Source organism: Piliocolobus tephrosceles, chromosome 11 (assembly GCF_002776525.5).
Source record: "Piliocolobus tephrosceles isolate RC106 chromosome 11, ASM277652v3, whole genome shotgun sequence".
Classification (NCBI taxonomy): Eukaryota; Metazoa; Chordata; class Mammalia; order Primates; family Cercopithecidae; genus Piliocolobus; species Piliocolobus tephrosceles.
In genome coordinates, this window is record NC_045444.1 from 12,445,095 (window position 1) to 12,464,900 (window position 19,806).

General features: G+C 53.1%; 1 protein-coding gene across 1 annotated transcript; it reads left to right on the top strand.

Annotated features, from left to right (window-relative positions):
* The first annotated feature begins 376 nt into the window (after window positions 1-376).
* On the top strand, window positions 377-10,231 carry LOC111528109 (serine protease 40). The gene is made up of 5 exons (XM_023194740.1): window positions 377-497; window positions 1,150-1,336; window positions 4,098-4,372; window positions 6,330-6,505; window positions 9,785-10,231. Exons 1-5 carry the CDS (start codon window positions 377-379, stop codon window positions 10,097-10,099), a joined length of 1,074 nt encoding a protein of 357 aa, XP_023050508.1. The 3' UTR covers window positions 10,100-10,231.
* The last annotated feature ends 9,575 nt before the right edge of the window (window positions 10,232-19,806 follow it).

Consider the following 19,806-nt stretch of genomic DNA (forward strand, 5'->3'; position numbering starts at 1 on the left):
ATTGTCCCTGGTGGGCCTGACCTAATCCCAGGAGCCGGCGTCCTTGTGGAGGAGTGGGTTGAACTCGGAAAGCAAGCTGGAAATGCTTGATGACGCGATGCAAGCACTTGCCCTCTCACCATTACTGTATATTTCTGGGCTTGGGCCATAGTTGCCTTCATGTCTCCCCTGCACAGCGGAGTTCCTGGAGGGAGGGGCCCTGGGACGCTCTGGGGGTTCCCAGTGACCCCTGCCTCCCACGGACCCGGGCTCCCCACACCCGCCCGCCTGGGATCCGGTCCCAGCACCCCGATGGCCGCGGGCGGTTTCCCGGAGCCCCGCGGTTGGCCACGCGCCGCGCTCTCCGCCCCGTTGGGACGCCCAGGCCACCGGCCGGATGAGGGACGCGGGGGCAGAGCGCTCAGGCCGGGGCCGGCGGGGACACTGCGCGCTGCCCACGATCCTCTGGCCACTCCTCCTGCTGCTGCGCGTCCCGTGCACCTCGTCCCTCTCTGCAGGTGAGTGGGCGGGGTGGCCCGGAGGGAGCGAGGAGCAGAGGTCGCCCGCCTTCCGCCCGACGCGGACCCCAGCCCGGAGGGCCCGGCCAGGCCAGGTCTGGTTCTCGGGCCCTGGGAGGAAGGCGCCTTTGAAGGAGCGGAGAGGATGGGGCTCCCCGCGCTGGCCCTGCCGGGGTGGATCTCAGGCCTCCGCGGTCCAGCGCCCCACACACCCTCATTTCCAGGACCGGGAAATGCTGCTGCAGACGGGACTGTGGGCGGAGTGTCTCGTTCGCTTCCGTCTGGGGCACACTGGGCCGGGAAGGGGGGCACAGCCGCTCAGGGGCCGCACAGGGGTGCGGTGCATCCCTTCTGCAGCCGCTTCTGCGCCAACACACAGGGCATCGAGGCCTGGGAGAAGCCGGCCCCAGTGCTCAGCCCCCAGCCCCACCGGCCGTTGCCCCTGAAAGGGGCCTTGGGCTGTGTGTTCCCGGGTCATCCAGGTGGTGCTGTCCCATGGGCCGCGTGGCTTCACCCTGAACCTTGGACATGTCCCTCCTGTGAAGGGAGAGGAGGGGCATGGTGGGCCCGGGTCCTGTTGATCCTGACATTTGGGGGCACCAGGAGCTGGCGTCCGTCACGCAGGCACCTCATTGCTGGGCTGTCTCCACAGTGTGTGGGAAGACCAGATTCAGCGGGAATTCCTCCGGGAGTCCCACCGGGAAGATCTTCGGAGGCCAGAGGGCGGAACCTGAGCGGTGGCCATGGCAGGCCAGTCTACTCTATCTAGGCAGGCACATCTGCGGAGCTGCCCTCATCGACAGCAACTGGGTGGCCTCTGCTGCTCACTGCTTCCAAAGGTGCATCTTCCCTCAGGGCTCTGCTGTGGGAGGGCATGTGAGAGGGAAGCCCAAAGTGAGGGCGCAGCCTTTTCTTTGTAGGCTTTGTTCTGGGACAGTTTGCTGCCCCCAGGTGTCCTGCCTTTGACCCAGCAGTGCCCTGTGCCTGGAATGCTGTCCCTGCCCATCACACTGCTCCAGCCTCCTGACCAAGTGTGTGTCATCTCCCAGGCAAAGGATCCTACCTCATCTCTCACTCTGGGGTTGGGCATCCCCTCCGCCCCCACCAGTCCACCCCACCCCACATGGGTCAACCTGCTAAGAGGGTGTGGTTGTCTCATTACACTCACATTACTTTGAAACAGCTAAATGGAGCTGGGTGTGATGGCTCACACCTGTAATCCTAGTACTTCGGGAGGCTAAGGTGGGAGGATTGTATGAGTCCGGGAATTCCAGACCAGCCCGGGCAACATAGTGACGCCTCATCTCTACAAAAATTACAAAAATTAGCCAGGCCTGGTGGTGTGCACCTGTACTCCCAGCTACTCGGGAGAATCACTTGAGCCTGGGAGGCCAAGGCTGCAGTGACTGTGATTGCACCATTGCACCCCACCCCAGGCGACAGGATGAGACCTTGTCTGAAAATAAGTAAATAATTAAAAGTAAAAATAAATAAATAGTTAAGGCCTGTCACGGTGGCTCACACCTGTAATCCCAGCACTTTAGGAGGCCAGGCGGGTGGACTGCTTGAACCCAAGAGTTCAAGACCAGCCTGGGCAACATGGCAAAACCCCATCTCTACTAAAAATAAAAAATTAGCCAAGTACGATGAGGCATGCCTGTGGTCCCTGCTACTGAGGAGGCTGAGGCAGGAGGATCACCTGAGCCCAGGGAGGTTGAGGCTGCAGTGAAATGTGGTTGTGCCACTGCATTCCAGCCTGGGCCACAAAGCCAGATCTTGTCTCAAAAATAAAATAAAATAGAACAAAATAAAATAAAATAAATAGCTAAATGAAAATTAATCCACTCTAGTTGGGATTATCAATAAATAGAGAAAAACAGACTTTATTTTATTTTATTTTATTTTATTTTTTTGAGACGGAGTCTTGCTCTGTCGCCCAGGCTGGAGTGCAGTGGCCGGATCTCAGCTCACTGCAAGCTCCGCCTCCCAGGTTCACACCATTCTCCTGCCTCAGCCTCCTGAGTAGCTGGGACTACAGGCGCCCGCCACCTCACCCAGCTAGTTTTTTGTATTTTTTAGTAGAGACGGGGTTTCACCGTGTTAGCCAGGATGGTCTCGATCTCCTGACCTCGTGATCCGCCCGTCTCGGCCTCCCAAAGTGCTGGGATTACAGGCTTGAGCCACCGCGCCCGGCCCAACAGACTTTATTTTTAAAGGGAACCACCTCCAGCCCACTCTCCATCTGCTGTAAACTTTAGGAATCAAAATCCTGATGTTCCACTCAGGGTGAGCTTTGGTTTCTGCATCTTGCCCAGCTCTAGGCCATCCATACAATCTCAGTGGGCCTTGGTTTTTCTTGTGTAAATGGTAGTGGGTGTGCAGCATCCCAGGTCACACACACTTGACACATGCTTCAGGTGATGAGACAGAGTGACACTTCCAGGGCTTCCCAGGGCCAGGCATGCATGGTCGAGTGCCTGGCCCCTTCCACCAGGGCTCATTGCAGGCTGTCCAGGGAACACTTGCCGAAGGCTCCCCTGGGTCCTGGCTACCCACATATGCTGGCACATTCTTCCCCAGAAGGGTCCTGTGACTCTGTATGTCCAGCCAGGGGGGTTTTGTCACTTCTGGAGAATTATGTGCCACCATCCCCACAGACGAGCGTGAAAGATGAAACAGATGGCCTCTGTCCCAGGAGGCATCAGGCAGAGAGGGTCAGGAGACTGAGTTACTCCTCCAATGCTTCCTGGGCTTGCTGTGTGCTCTAAGGGAGTCGGGGAGGATGTCAAATTCTGAGCCAGAAGCCAGAGCTTTGGACATAGCTGGCTGTAGCATCTTCCTCAGGTCCCACTGATTTATTCAGCACCCGCAGGTGCCAGGCCTCAAGTGAGGCCCATTGTGCGGTATACAGAGATGCAAGGCCCACCCTGAGGCTTCTCATCCTGTCAGGAAAGTGAGGCACAAGCCCAGGACCATGGTAGACCCTGCGCCAGACAGGGGCTTGGAGCAGGAGAGGCCTTGGGGGAGGTGGATGCAGGCATGTGGCGGGAGGAGGACCACACAGCCAGGACCTGTGGGTTGGAAAGTCACTCGTTTTCTGGAAACAAGTTCAGTTCCATGAACTCCTCCATGTGCTCCATCAATACCTGCTGACTTCCAGTCACCAGGTGGGGCAGCCTTGGAGATGGTGGTGCATGAGGACTGGGGAGAAGGGGGTGGAGCGTACTGGCTAGGGAAATAGGGTCTTCGAGAATTACTGTAGGTCATGGGGCCTCAGGAGGGTTCTGGTCAGAGCTAGGAATGAGCCAAGTCTCTTCTCTTCTGAAATGAAGGGGTGAAGTGTAATGCACCCCCAGTGTTTTCTGCACTAAGATTCTCGACTCCTTTGAGTCTGGGGCATGCTGAGAAAGCCACAGGAATCATCCAAGGCCAAGTGTCCTGAAGGCCCTCAAGCTCTTGTCAAGACCAAAGCAGGGCTATCTGACATGAGGAAGGGAGGAAAGAGTAACCCCAGAGTGATGGTGCGGTCTGGGTGCCTGCCAGCTGGGCAGCCGGGGTGAGGGTGCCGGCCCAGCACTCAGAGGAGCCTCCCCACAACAGGTCCACTAACCCATCTGATTACCGGATCCTACTTGGGTACAACCAGCTGAACCATCCCACAGAGCACAGCCGGCAGATGACAGTGAATAGGATCATGGTGCATGCTGACTATAACAAGTGGCACCGCATGGGGAGTGACATCACCCTGCTGCAGCTGCACCGTCACGTGGAATTCAGCTCCCACATCCTCCCCGCCTGCCTTCCAGAACCCACCACGTCGTTGGCCCCTGACAGCTCCTGCTGGATATCTGGTTGGGGAATGGTCACCGAGGATGGTGAGCAGTGCAGTCAAGTGGCCTGAGCATCTCCCACTTTTGGAGGCAGGCACTTGGGCTCTTTGACTCTGAGCCATTCAGGATTCCCTGGTTCTGAATGTTACTGACTCCACCCTGACGACAAGGGCCTGCTGCGGTCTGACCTCCTCCAGGGCCTCACCAAGTGGAGCTTCCATGGTAGTGGAAGGTGCTGGGCATCAGTAACAAGTAAGAGTAGGCCTGCGGGTGCCGTGGCTCACGCCTGTAATCCCAGAACTCTGGGAGACCAAGGTGGGCAGATTACGAGGTCAAGAGATCAAGACCATCCTGGTCAACATGGTGAAACCCCAGCTCTACTTAAAAAAAAAAAAATATATATATATATACACACACACACACAGACACATATATATATACAAAAATTAACTGGGCGTGGTGGCAGGTGCCTGTCGTCCCAGCTACTGGGAAGGCTGAGGCAGGAGAATCGCTTGAACCAGGAAGGCGAAGGTTGCAGTGAGCCGAGATCACACCACTGCACTCCAGCTGGGCAACAGAGCAAGACTCTGTCTCAAAAACAAAAAAAGTGAGCAGGTCTGTCCTCCGGCCCAGGTGTTTATGGCTGAAGAACACTCACCTCTGTGGATGTGAACCTCGCTGCTCACCTGGCATATCTGTCATATATTTGTATATTTGTAGACTGAGAGGGAAGAAATGTTAGGCAAAGGCTCCAGCGAAAGAGTGAATGCTTTTGATTTAGGAAAACATAGTGAGTGCAAAACAGTAGAATGGCGATTGGGAATTATTCGCGGGGTCATGATCTGGCAGACTATCTCAGAGGAGGCGTTTAGGACAGGACTTCCTTCCATTAGCGGGCCAGAGCTGGCCTCCCTGCCCTTGCCACTGAATGTCAGTCACATGGCCCTAGTCATGAGAGCAGCTGGTCCTCCAAAGACAGCCTCCTGAGACTGTCATTCTCAAACTTTTTTTTTTTTTTTTTTTGAGGTGGAGTCTCGCTCTTGTTGCCCAGGCTGGAGTGCAATGGCATGATCTTGGCTCACCACAACCCCCACCTCCCGGGTTCAAGCGATTCTCCTCATCCTCCTGAGTAGCTAGGGTTACAGGCATGAGCCACCACATCTGGCTAATTTGGTGTTTTTAGTAGAGATGGGATATCTCCATGTTGGTCAGGCTGGTTTCGAATTCCCAGCCTCAGGTGATCCACCCACCTCGGCCTCCCAGGGACTGTCATTCTCTAAGAATCAAGGCAGAGAAGATTCTCCAGGTGGGAGAGGAGGAGTTAGGGCCTGGGGAAGTCATCAGTTAGTTGGAGCAGCTACCCAGCAGAGAGCCATTGACCTTGATGAGAGATCTGGGCTCCAGTCATCCTTCTCTCTGTACACACCAGCAGCCCCCAAGGACCCATGAGGCCCACACAGGGCAGGCATTGTGCAGGGGTGGGCCACTGTCATCAGGCTTTGCCCACATGGAGACCCCAGGCCAGATCTGGGACAACATCTGGAACCACAGCCCAAGTGTCCCCAGACCAGTTGCTCCTTGAGGAAGGGCGTGTCTGATTTGTCACACTGCTCAAGCCCGCCTGACACCTGCTAGGTATGCCACCAGCCAGGCTGCCACTCCAGCTGCCACTCTCCCTGCCTCCAGCTCTGCCTCCTCTTAGCAGCCAGAGGGCTTGTTTTTGATGCATAAGACCCTTCTATTCTGTCCCAGTGTGTTTGGAATGACACCTCCAGCACCACATCCTGGCTAGGAGGGCCCCCGCTCTGGGCCCCGGGCTGCTGCGCCTCACCCTTCACCCCACGCCTGCTCCCTTGCAGCCACATTGGCCTCCCTCCTGGCTCTTCTTACTGCAGGCCCTTCCCCTTTGCCTGTCCTCTCATCTTGGTGTGCCTTCCCTGGGTGAGCGGGCTGGGAAGGGAGGGCTTCCCTCTGGCTGCACATCTAACACCTCCTCCCACAGTCTTCCTGCCTGAGCCCTTCCAACTTCAGGAGGCAGAGGTCGGTGTCATGGAAAATAGTGTCTGCGGATCCTTTTTCCAGCCCCAGCACCCCGGCCAGCCAAGCAGCAGTGACTACACCATCCACGAGGACATGCTGTGCGCTGGGGACCTCATAACGGGAAAAGCCATTTGCCGGGTGAGTGGGCTCAATCTCTCTCGCCTGTGCTGTCCTGGGCCTCTGCCACAGGGTCTCCTCTGGACCCTGCCCCAGCCCTGACTTCTTTCCGAGCCCAGCCAAGCCTGAGGTGTCAGAGCCAGCACAGAAGCCCCCCAAAAGCACTGGCCCATCCATTTTCTTTGTATCTTTTAAGAAGCGTTGTTGGACGGGTAAACAGGGGCTCACATCTGTAATCCCAGCACTTTGGGAGGCTGAGCCGGGTGGATCACCTGAGGTCAGGAGTTCGAGACCAGCCTGACCAACATGGTGAAACCCCATCTCTACTAAAAATACAAAAATCAGCCAAGCATGGTGGCGTGTGCCTATAGTCCCAGTTACTCGGGAGGCTGAGGCAGGAGAATCGCTTGAACCCGGGAGGCGGCGGTTGCAGTGAGCCGAGATCACACCACTGCACTCTAGCCTGGGTGACGGAGTGAGACTCCGTCTCAAAAAAAAAAAAAAAAAGAAACCTTGCTGAAGCACACCATGCACAGGGAAGGGCATAAGTACAAGTGTCCTGCAGAGGAATTTTCAGAGACTGACCACTCATGTACCTGGCACCCATGGGTTTCATCCATGCCCCATTCCTGACGCTAACCCTGCCTGCTTTCTAAAGCACCATGGCTTCATGTGGGGACTTTTAGCTGAGTGTAACCGCATGGTATGCAAGCTTTTGCCTGGTCCCCTGAGTCAATGTTGTGTCTGTGGGCTGCATCCATCTGGTGTGCAGTCCGTATTGTTCATTTTTATTGCCGTATGCTATTCCACTGTGCAAAGACACTGCAATTTACTTATCCATTCTAGTGTGGGTAGCATTTGGGTGGTTCCCATTTGAGGTTGTTGCAAATAGAATTGCTGTGGACCTCCTGGTGCACGCGTTTCAGAGCACACAGATTCCCATTCTGGTTGGCGGTCACCCTGGCAATGGAATTGCCTTGCCGTGAGATATGCACACGTTCATCTCTCGTTGATCGTCTGAGAAACTCTGCAACCTGGTTGTACCAATTTTCATTCCCACCAGCTGATGAGTGATAGTTCAGGTTGCTGCCTGTCCTTCAAACTGTCTTGCTATTTTCATATGAACTCTTGTGTGTGGTTTTTAATGTGCATTTCTCTGGTGACTAGTGAAGATAAGCCCTTTGTTATATGCTTATTGCCTCTTTTGTAAAGTGTCCATGCAAGTTTTCTGCCAACTATGGGATTGTCTGCCTTTCATTCGGAATCACAGGAGCTCTTTGTCTATTGGGGACGTGAGCCCTTTGTTGGATATGTTCATATATTACGAATGTCTTCCCCCACTCTGTGTCATCTTTCCATTTTATAGTGGGGGACTGAGGCCCAGAGAGGAAGTGCAGGATCTCTCCGTCTTTTGTTTTTTTTGATACAGGGCCCAGGCTGGAGTGCAGTGGCACAATCTCGACTCACTGCAACCTCTGCCTCCAAGATTCAAGTGATTCTCCTGCCTCAGCTTCCCGAGTAACTGGGATGCACTACCACGCCCGGCTAATTTTCATATTTTTAGTAGAGATGGGGTTTCATCATCTTGGCTGGGCTGGTCTCGAACTCCTGACCTCAAGTGATCCGCCTGCCTCAGCCTCCCAAAAGTGCTGGGATCACAGGCGTGAGCCACCGTGCCCGGCCTCCTCTCCCCGTCTTGCACCTCCCTCTTTTTCTTTCTCTTTGGTCACCCCATGGTGCAGAAACATTCTTTGATGACTCCCATCACAAATGCCCTACAGGCACCCTCCCTGCTCCCCACAACCTCCTCCCACCCCACCCATCCCAGCAGGGCTCACCCCAGGGTGCCTGCCTGTGCCCTCTTTTGCTTCCTGGGCTCTGTCCTCGCCACAGCCGTGCCGTCAGGCATTGGTGCAGCATCCCCCATCAGACACTGCGGGCGGCCCCTCCTGCTCTCTGCTGTCCTCCTTGGAGCGGCCTCCTCAGCCTCCAGACACCAACAGCCCACCGTGTACCACTGGGCCTGATTGCCCTGCTTTGCCCATTTCCTTTGACAGAGAGAAAGGGTCAGATATGGCAAGTCCTGTCTGTTGACCATTTCCTACTAGCCTCTGCCATCCCTTCTGCAGTTGTGTCCTAATGGGGCTCAGGCCAGAACCATCCTATCAGACAGAATCTGCACGAGGTCCCCTGGGTTCCCTGCCCACTGACGAGGCTGTGGGCTGGCACAGTCAGGCCTTGCCCCTCCTTCCTGTGTTGGCTCAGAGAAGCTCTAGGATCAGAGCAGCCCTTCTGGGGTCCTTCCAGGTCACCCCAGTCTACACACCACATCTGTGATGTCTGTTCATGTGGAATGTCCCTCAGGGCCTCCTCGGTGCTGTCTGCACACAGAAGAGGCTTGGTCTTGCTGATTGCACACATGGCAGGAGGACGCTTGTTTCCTTGGGATTCCCTTTTTGGCCTATGGGATGGGGTTGCTCTGCCCAGGGTGTCAGGGACTTCCCCGTTCAGGGGCCCTGCCACACTCATAATCCCCCACGCTCACCTGGGAGCCCCTGGCCCTTGCCCTACCCCCAGGCTGGGCACAGGCAGCACCTCTTTTCCCCTCAGCACATCCCACAGCCTGGCATTTTCTGAAAAGCTCCACCAAGAAATGGAGGGAACACTAGAGACCTTAATAAGTCAAGGACATCTGGATTCGGGACTAGATTTAATCCCAGCACCTTGGAAGCCAAGGCGGGAGGATCACTTGATACCAGGAGTTCAAGATCAGCTGGTAACATGGCAAGATCTCCATCTCCATTTCAATTTTTTTTAAAAAAGTTAAAAAAGAACAAAATACTGGTGGGATGCAGTGCTGGGCTGAGAATTCAGGCCAAGGCGCAGCCAGCCCTCCAGGCTGGCACCCAGCCACCCCAGGGACCACAGGCGGTGCCTTTTCCCCACTAGGGTCAGGAGGGCTAGGCCTGGATGTCCATCTCCTAGAATCCCCTGCTTATTCTCATGGGTCTGTGACTGCCAGCCTGGAGGCTCTGCCCAGGGTCTACCTTGGGAGCTTTGTGGAGTGGGGCTCCAGAGCCCCGTCTTCCAGATTTTGATCCAGGAGGTCTGTCCTGGGTCTGGGCTTCTAACATCGCCCAGGTGACTGATGAGCGCCACTCACTCAGACAGTGGGGACACCTGCCGCACACCTTGCTTCTCACACTCCATCCTGGAGAAGCGTAAGGCCCCCTCCTGCCCTGAACAATGCGTGTCCCTCCCTGCCTTGGTCCCCACCACCCATGTCCTCTCTGTTCTCAGGGAGACTCCGGGGGTCCCCTCGTCTGCCCGTTAAATGGTACCTGGTTCCTGATGGGGCTGTCTAGTTGGAGCCTCGACTGCCGCTCACCCATCGGCCCCAGCGTCTTCACCAGGCTCACCTACTTCACCAACTGGATTAGCCAGAAGAAGAGGGAGAGTCTCCCTCTGGATCCTGCCTTGGCTCCTCCTCAGGAGATGCCCCCAGCCCTGGACAGCATGACCTCTCAGGGTACCGTCTATAAACCCGGGCTCTGCGCAGCCCTTCTGGCTGCTCACACCTTCCTCCTGCGGCTGATTCTGCTGGGGAGCCTGTGAAGGGCCGCGGCCCCCGGTCTCCTAACCACAAGCGTGCTCACCTCAGGCCGGCCTCCTCGCTGAGCTCTACACGCTCCTGACGTGTTTCCATCTCTGGGCTCTCCTGTCCACCTAAGGCCACCCCTGCCCCAGGCCTGACAAAATAAAAACCACCCAAGAAGCTTCTTGCTCTGGTTTCTGGCCCACCAGAGCCATCTCCCACGTTCCACTGTGTCTCCAGCTCCTCGGGGAGGGAAGGTCTCCCTCCTCCCTGGGCAGGGATATGGGAGCCAAGTCACTCTCCTTGGGGAGTTGGGTCGCGCAGACTCAGGCCCCGTTCCTGTCCTCCAGGGCATGCAGTCTTCCAGAGAAATGGGGCCAGGGCCTCCCCACATGGAGGAAGCCGCCTGTCCTCCTGGAGCTAGGTGCTATGCGCCGGTCAGAGAAGTCGTATCTTCCAGGCACACAGGTCACAGAGGCTCTCCTCGACAGCTTGCAAGTAAACTGTGAAGGGTCCTGAGGTCTTGGGTCAGCAGTCCCAGAGTTCTGTCCCAGGGGTCAGCTCTCAGCTGACTGCCCCCTGTACTCACAGCCCTGCCCTCTCCCTGCCTCCGGAAACCCAGCCCCCACCCCTGTGGCTTGCTCCAGCTTACAGGGGTTGCGGCTTGGCTGACCCAGGACTTGCTGGTCCAGCACTGAGCCCATAACCCAGACTCTGAGTTGCCCCTGCAAACCTGTCTGAGTCAGGTTTGTATCCAGCGAGTCAGCAGGACTCTCGAAGGGCCTCACACCACAGCTCTCCCCCAACCCCAACCTGAACTCACAAAGGGGGGTAGCCGGCCGGGCGCGGTGGCTCACGCCTGTAATCCCAGCACTTTGGGAGGCCGAGGCAGGCGGATCATGAGGTCAGGAGATTGAGACCATCTTTGCTAAAATGGTGAAACCTCATCTCTACTAAAAATACAAAAAATTAGCCAGGCGTGGCGGCGGGTGCCTGCAGTCCCAGCTGCTCAGGAGGCTGAGGCAGGAGAATCGCTTGAACCTGCGAGGTAGAGGTTGCAGTGAGCCAAGATCATGCCACTGCACTCCTGCCTGGGCGACAGAGCAAGACTCCATCTTAAAAAAAAAAGAATCAGTGAGGGTTCTGTGAATGAGAGGCAGAGAGGCCTCGGTGGTGATCACAAGGGTGCATTACCTTACAATAATTAAGAGCTATCTTTGTTTTGGATTGTTTTCTACATATTTGCTTCATTTTATGTAAGAATAGTTTTAAACAACTCGTAATTATTGTTGTATATAAAAACTTACAACATAAAATGCAAAAAATATCACCAAAGCAAATTCGAAATCTATTACCATTAGTAAACTAAATAACTAAATTTCACCAAAGCTAATTCTAAATCTATCGCATTCGAAAACCAAATCACTAAATTAGCTGATCTGAGAGACAGGTGTTCAGGGAGGAGCTGTGTGGCAGTTGCTGTCCTTCAGCCAAGTGTCTGATTAAGCTTCAGCTCCTCTGAGGCGCGGCCTTTGGCCTTCTGGTCATGGTCAGGTCACAGTCACAGCCTTCGCAGGGTGAATCCCAGAATCTGCAACACAAATGCAGGTGCCAGAGTCACTGGGGAGGCACAGATGTGGCTGGAGGAACCTCAGGCTGTGTGTGACACGTCAGCCTTGGGCCCTGACATCCAGGCATCAAGGCCACAGGGCGCTGAGGCCTTTTTTGCGCCTCAGTGCTGAGGGTGTGGGCCGTTGCACACAGAGGCAGGTTAACCTGGGCGTTCAGCTGGGCAGCTTGTAGCTGACTGGTCCCCTGGACAGTGAAACGCATGCCGAAGGAAGAGAAGATCCCAAGACTCTGGGATGAAAATCAGAGTCCCACACACCTGGGCTGGGTGAGGAGCCGATTAGTCTCAGGTCTCGTGGAACAGGCTGGAAGAGGCAACCTTTCCATCCACTGCTCCACTCAATACAACCATGTCATGAGATCTTCATGTTAAAAATGAATAGCTCGTGGCCAGGAGAGGTGGCTCATGCCTACAATCCCAACACTCGGGAAGGACGAGGCAGGAGTCTTGCTTGAGGCCTGGAGTTTGAGACAAGCCTGAGCAACACAGTGAGATCTCATTGCTACAAAATATGCAACTAAAAAAAGTGGCCAGGCTTGGCGGCTCATGCCTGTAATCCTAGCACTTTGGGAAGCTGAGGCGGGTGGATCATTTGAGCCCAGGAGTTGGAGACCGGCTTGGCCAACATGGTGAAATCCTATCTTTACTATAATAAAAATACAAAAATTAGCCAGCCATGGTGGTGTGCGCCTGTAATCCCAGCTTCTCCGGAGCCTGAGGCAGGAGAATCCCTTGAGCCCAGGAGTCTAAGGCTGCAGTGAGGTGTGACCATGCCACTGCGCTCCAGCCTGGGTGACAGAGCAAGACCCTGTCTCCTAAACAAGAAAAGAGTTTTCTGGAGCTCTTTCTTTGTCCCCTAATGATAATTTTTCTTTCTATAAACACAACCACCAAATTTTCAATTTTAAAAACATATGCTCTGGTAAGAAAAACATAGTTCTATGATTAACAGTATGTTCCAACATGAAAATGTTACAGAAGATACTGCTTTTTAAATGTGAAAAATCGACCTATATTGATTTTTATTTATTTACAAAATTGGGAAACAGGTAAAAGGAACATAAGTAATGTCTTAGTCTGTTTGGGCTGCTATAATAAAATGCCATAGGCTGGATGGCTTGTAAGAACAGAAATGGCCGGGCGTGGTGGCTCATGCCTGTAATCCCAGCACTTTGGGAGGCCGAGCCAGCTGGATCACAAGGTCAGGAGTTCAAGACTAACCTGGCTAACATAGTGAAACCCTGTCTCTACCAAAAATATAAAAATTATCCAGGCGTGGTGGCGGCGCCTGTAGTCCCAGCTACTTGGGAGGCTGAGGCAGGAGAATGGTGTGAACCCAGGAGGCGGAGCTTGCAGTGAGCCAAGACTGCGCCACTGCACTCCAGCCTGGGCGACAGAGCAAGACTCTGTCTAAAAAACAAAAACAAAAAACCCAGAAATTTAGTTCTCACAGTTCTGGAGACGTGAAGTCTAATTTCAAGGTGCTGGCTGACTTGGTGTCTGGTGAGGACCCACTTCCATAGATTATGCCTTCTGGCTATGTCCTCACTTGGCAAAAGGGGTGAGGGGGTCTCTGTGGGGCAAACAATTCTATTTAAACACAGTGTATTTCACACATATAAATGAGCCAGAAGGAAACTCAAACCAGGGGTCTGTTTGAGGTTTTTTGTTTTGTTTTGTTTGAATGGAGTCTCACTCTGTCGCCCGGGCTGGAGGGCAGTGGGGTCAGTCTCCGCTCACTGCAACCTCCACCTTCCAGATTCAAGTGATTCTTCTGCCTCAGTCTCCTGAGTAGCTGGGATTACAGGCATGTGCCACCACACCCAGCTAATGTTTGTATTTTTAGTAGAGATGGGGTTTCACCATGTTGGTCAGTCTGGTCTTGAACTCCTGACCTCGTGATCCACCCACCTCAGCCTCCCAAAGTGCTGGGATTACAGGAGTGAGCGCTGTCTTGTTTTTCTAAGACCAGCCGAGCGGGCGCAAAAGAACCAGCGGGTAGGCAAGTGTAACAGCAAAACTGCACAGTTTATTCTTGGTCACCTAAGGTGTGCGGGAGAAGTCTGTCGGCCTCCGGCAAAGGAGGCCGGCAGAGTCCCCCCGCGGTGGGGCTCTCGGACAGACTTCCCACAGTCCCGACATCATACCCGCTGATTCTTTTGCGCCCGCTCGGCTGGTCTTAGAAAAACAAGACAAGCGCCACCGCGCCTGGCCATCCGTGTTTTTATTTCATGTATTGGAGACAGAGTCTCATTCTGTCTCCCAGGCTGGAGTGCAGTGGTGTGATTAGGGCTCCCTGCAGCCTCTACTTCCTGGGCTCAAGTGATCCTCCCTCTTCAGCCTCCCGAGTAGCTGGAACCACAGGCTCACACCACAACGCCTGGCTAATTTTTTACAACTTTTTTGTAAGTAAGGAATCTCATGTTGCCAGGCTGGTCTCGAACTCCTGGGCTCAAGTGATTCTCCTACCACGGCCTCTCAAAATGCTGAGATTACAGGGGTGACCCACTGTGCCTGGCCTCATTTTATATTTGTATTTACTCAGAATGACAGCCTTGATAGGTTTCCTTGCAAAAGTGTGCAGAGCACAGCAAGAATTTCAACGAGTAGAATGGGCGGACTCAGGAGGGGCGTGGCACCTCCCCCTGAATCCCCTGCGGAGCTTTTCTCAGCCTGCGCCTCCCGGGGCAGGAAGAGGGCCGGGCCGGGTGCGGTCCTGACACTCCTCCCTGAAGAGCCCCTCATGTATTACAGTGTTTCTTGTTCACCACACAGGAATGGCAGGCAGGAGTGAAAGAGACAAGACTTTCCACACGAGAACGGCATTTCCTATTCTTGGCAACATTGTTTAAAGCCAAGTATTAGACCCCAAATGGTGAAACCTGGAGGAAGATTGCCCCAACTCTGCCTGGTGGGCTTCTTTCTCCTGAGGTTCTCAGCAGCACCGGCTGGATGCAGCTGCACCGAGGTCTTGACTGTAGAAGGCGGGAGCCCTGTCCTGCATTGGAGCTATTGAGATCCTGGAAGGGCTGACTGAGGTCGCCGTAATACGGATGGGAATGAGGGAGGGGCCGGAGTGATGCTGCAGTGGGGGAAGTTTCTTTTATTAAAAAAAATATATTATTTAATTTAAATTTTAAATTTTTTTTTTTTTTCGGGGGGACGGAGTCTCGCTCTGTCCCCAGGCTGGAATGCAGTGACCGGATCTCAGCTCACTGCAAGCTCCGCCTCCCGGGTTCACGCCATTCTCCTGCCTCAGCCTCTGGAGTAGCTGGGACTACAGGCTCTGCCACCTCGCCCGGCTAGTTTTTTGTATTTTTTAGTAGAGGCGGGGTTTCACCGTGTTAGCCAGGATGGTCTCGATCTCCTGACCTAGTGATCCACCCGTCTTGGCCTCCCAAAGTGCTGGGATTACAGGCTTGAGCCACCGCACCCGGCCTAATTTTAAAATTTTTGAGACAGGGTCTTGCTCTGTAGCTTAGGCTGGAATGTGTCTTGTTTTTCTAAGACCACCAGAGCGAGCACAAAAGAACCAGCAAGTAGGCACAGGTCAGGAGCAAAACTGCTAGTTTATTTTAGTAACCTAAGGTGTGGAGAAGAAGTCTGTCGGCCTCCAGCAAAGAAGGCCGGCAGAGTTCCCCTCCCCCAAGCTCTCGGACAGAGTTCCGACATCCCGACAGGACTGGGAAGCTGGGAAGTCCTCGTGGCTCAATGGCTGAGAGCGGCTTTTCTAGGAGTGGGAGGGCAATAGGTGGGGCATGGGCGTGTCAGGGGCGTTCCGCAGGTGCGACCAGGTAAATCTTGGTCTCTTCAGATTGACATCACCTGGCGCATACCCAGTTGGTCTGCACCCTCCCTGGGCGCCGGCTGCATTTTCGCGCGCCCGGGAAAAGTTGGGAGGGGGGATGAAGAACCCGGATGTGCACCATCTTGCCTCCGTTCGTCCAAACAGAATGCAGCAGTGTCATCATACTATAGTTCACCACAGCCTCTACCTCCAGGGTTCAGTGATCTTCCTGCCTCAGCCTCCCAAAGTGTGGGGATTACAGGGGTGAGCCACTATACCTGGCTGGAAGTTTTCATTTGATGCTAGAAGTGTCTGAGGGAGCAAAGACTCTGGGATGACTGAAGTCTCAGGCCTGACAAGCACCCCACACAGGGAGGCTCAGGAACAAGGATTAAAATGGTAATTGACGTCAAACTTGTAGTGGAGGTTTACAGTCTCTCCTAGACAGCAGAAAACGTCCCTGGGGGTTGGAATCAAGGAGCCAAACTGCAGCCCCCTGGTTTCCCGTTTGCTGGCTTCGGGACCTGCTGGATTCTCCCACCTCCTCAAGCCTGGGTTTCCGCATATGTCAAACAAAGACCGTAAAGGTGGCTTTTCTTTCATCGTGATCTATCACATGCCGTGAGGGAAAAATACAAAGGTCTGCTTGGAAGTGAGATTTATTATTAAATGAAGTCACTGATTCAGCGACGGATTCGGAAGCAGGGTGTGTCCGTTTAGAACCCAGTGAGCGTTTTCTGGGTGGTGATGAGGTTTCCCCTAGGTTTACTGAGGTGCCGTTGGCAGAGAGTCAACCTCAGAGGCAGCAGCAGGCTGCGGAGCACAATGCTGGGTCCGAGCAGATGCTGGTTACTCACCGTCCTCGTCTCGGCTCTGGGCCGTGCCCCGCCAATGAGACAGAAAGTCACCCCATCAGCATCGCTGGAGCTTCAGCCAGGGCAACCCAGGAGCAAGGCCTCAGGGACTCTTAGTCGGTGGTGTTTCTAATGGCGTGAACAGCTCTTATTGGTTTTTAACGTGGGTTTTATTGTTATTTAGGTAGGACAAGAATGCAGACATGGAAATGATGAAAAGATAGTTTGTTATATTCACAGGGCAAGAGGACAGGCCACCCCACATCACACAGGGCCACATGGAGAGGCACCAGGGTCGGTCAGGAAGCAAAGGGAGCAAGGGGAAAATGTACCAGGCAACTAGGGACAGCCCCTGTGCCCTGGAGTCTGCAGAAATGACTCACTAGCCAACCCTACACTATCTGCCCTGGCCTCCTTCCCACAAAAGTCACAGTACAGGCTCCTGCCAACGGTGCCTGCTCCCTCTGCCTCGCGGCCCACCCTGGGGCTGTCCCATGTGGCCCTGCAAGACACACCTCCTGTTTCTAAGTGAGTATACACACTTTTTCCTCCTTATCATTTCCAGGTCTGCATTCTTTTTTTTTTTTGAGTCTTGCTCTCTGTGGCGCGATCTCAGCTCACTGTAAGCTCCGCCTCCCGGGTTCATGCCATTCTCCTGCCTCAGCCTCCCAAGTAGGTGGGACTACAGGCACCTGCCACCACGCCCGGCTAATTTTCTGTATTTTTAGTAGAGACGGTGTTTCACCGTGTTAGCCAGGATGGTCTAGATCTCCTGACCATGTGATCCGCCCGCCTCGGCCTCCCAAAGTGCTGGGTAAATTACAGGCGTGAGCCACCACACCCAGCCAATTTTTTGTATTTTTAGTAGAGATGGGGTTTCACCGTGTTAGCTAGGATGGTCTCGATCTCCTGACCTTGTGATCCACCCGCCTTGGCCTCCCAAAGTGCTGGGATTATAGGCGTGAGCCACCACGCCCGGCCCATGTCTGCATTCTTACCTTACCTGATTAAAACGAATCTTATTTGAAAACGAACTGATTCAGCAAATAAAGCACTCATGTCAACAAACTGGTAACATTCTCACATATACAGTGCCAAAGTTGAGCTGTTTTAGGTAATTAACATAATTTGTATACGGATTAGAAATATCTCTACAGTAGATCACATTTCAGATTTAATGGCAATAAATTTGTTGGAGAGGCCGTGAGTTAGGATGCAACTCCGTTTGTCAAATCATGGTTGCATCACAATCGTAAGTTTGAGTACAGATAGACAATCTGATAAAAATCAACAAAAGCATATAGGCTTATGGAATAAAGAGTATTATATATTTTGTTACTGTGAATTCTGTGCTATAATGTACTTTATATCAGTAAAACTTAAAGTGATATCGGCCGGGCGCAGTGGCTCACGCCTGTAATCCCAGCACTTCAGGAGGCCAAGGCGGGTGGATCACAAGGTCAGGAGATCAAGACCATCCTGGCTAACACGGTGAAGCCCCGCCTCCACTAAAAATACAAAAAAATTAGCTGGGCGTGATAGCGGGCATCTGTAGTCCCAGCCACTCAGGAGGCCGAGGCAGGAGAATGGCATGAACACGGGGGGCGGAGCTTGCAGTGAGTCAAGATCGTGCCACTGCACTCCAGCCTGGGCAACAAGTCTCAAAAAAGAAGGAAAAAAAAAGTTATATCAGCATACTGATGCACGTTCTTTGTTTCTGGAGAGCCAGTTCTTACACACTGAGCAGCACATCCTTCCCCGTGGGAGTGCTGCAGACACTTCCCAGCCCAGCACTCCACTCACTTGGCAGCATTCAGCTTCTGGGGATCCAGCCAGCTCTGTGGCCACAAACTTCCATAGTACTGTGCCGGGGTTCCAAAGGGGCCCAGGCGCTGGCCAGATCAGTGGGAGTCGAGCAGCTGTAACCATAGGAGATACAGCCCCTTATTTTCCTTTCCCCATAACAGTCCAAGTGAGATGAGAAGTGCCTGTGCATAGAAAGCTTATCAAATTTAATTTTAAATACTCAAAACTGAATTCCACGGAAAAGTCACTCCCAGAAACTTTTGCTGGTGTGATGTATGGCTGTATGTGCCAGAGTGGCTTTGCAGACAACGGAAACTGGGAAAATACCCAGAGGCTGCTTCTGAATGCTCACAGCCAGAAAAAATCCATTTGGTTCTAGGCTAGAGTGGGGAAATTGTGGTGCTCAGCCGGCAGGCATTCGCCGGGGCTCTGAAGTGAAACTCCGACATAGGAATGGGCTGAACACACCAGCCCTGTGCTGGTGTAAGTCCTTATGCATCCCCTGCATCACCTCCCAGTATCCCTGGCGAGTGGCTCCCTCGGGGAGGGCGTGTGAGGACAGATTTTGCTCTTCTGGGATGTGTGGGGGATGACTGAGCCAGGGCTAAGCTGGCAAGTAAAGTGCAGCTTCTACAAACACTAAAGAATGGACACAGCTGGGGACTGCTCTGGGAAGGGAGGTGCCCTCCCTCCATCTGGGTGAGCAAACCCAGGGCTGTCAACAGGCTCTTCCCAGCAAGGGGTGCTGGCAGATAGTGGCCTAGGGGGATGTCTCTATTTGTCCTCCTCAACCGCAGGGGACAGATAAGATCTGGGACACATTTATATGACGCTAACAGCCATGAGCCCAGCATTGCTCTTTTCTCTCCTGAGAAGTTTCTCCTTTTTAACTGTCTCCCTGGACACCTGGGCTGCGAAAAGAAAATGCCTTTTATCCTCAAATTCTCCTTGTCTTTTCAGGGCTAGGTAGGTAAAGGCTTTTCAATTAGTTAGTAGACAGATAAATGGTGAGTTTGACTTTCTTGCTTATAATCAAGAATCATTTCACTGGAAGGATCCTTTCTAGTATTCCAGTAGAGAAATCCATAGAGCCTGATTTCTAATTTTCTAATTAAAACGTATTTCTACCCTAGATATTCATACTAATATTGAACAGTTCTGTTTTCCTTTTAACCACAACTGTGACCTCTCAAGTTCCATTTCCTAAGTGCACCTACTGAAAATAAGGCAGGGTCTTTTTTGCCTGGCAATGTTGTAAAAAATAGGCATTCTGTAAACACAAATTTTATGAATAGCATATACATATTCATCAAGCTCTTAGGATAATTTGCAAAGTTTATGACTTGTTTATTCCTACAATAAACTGAAATAAAAGGTACTGCTCAGAAAGCACTTGAAACTACCTTAAGACAACTTTGGTATATAAAATATATATATATATATATATATATTTTTTTTCCCTCACTTTGTTGCCCAGGCTGGAGTGCAGCGCCACAATCTCGGCTCACTGCAAGCTCTGCCTCCTGGGTTCACGCCATTCTCCTGCCTCAGCCTTCCAAGTACCCGGGACTACAGGCGCTGCCACCATGCCCAGCTAATTTTTTTTTTTTTTTTTTTGTATTTTTAGTGGAGACGGAGTTTCACCGTGTT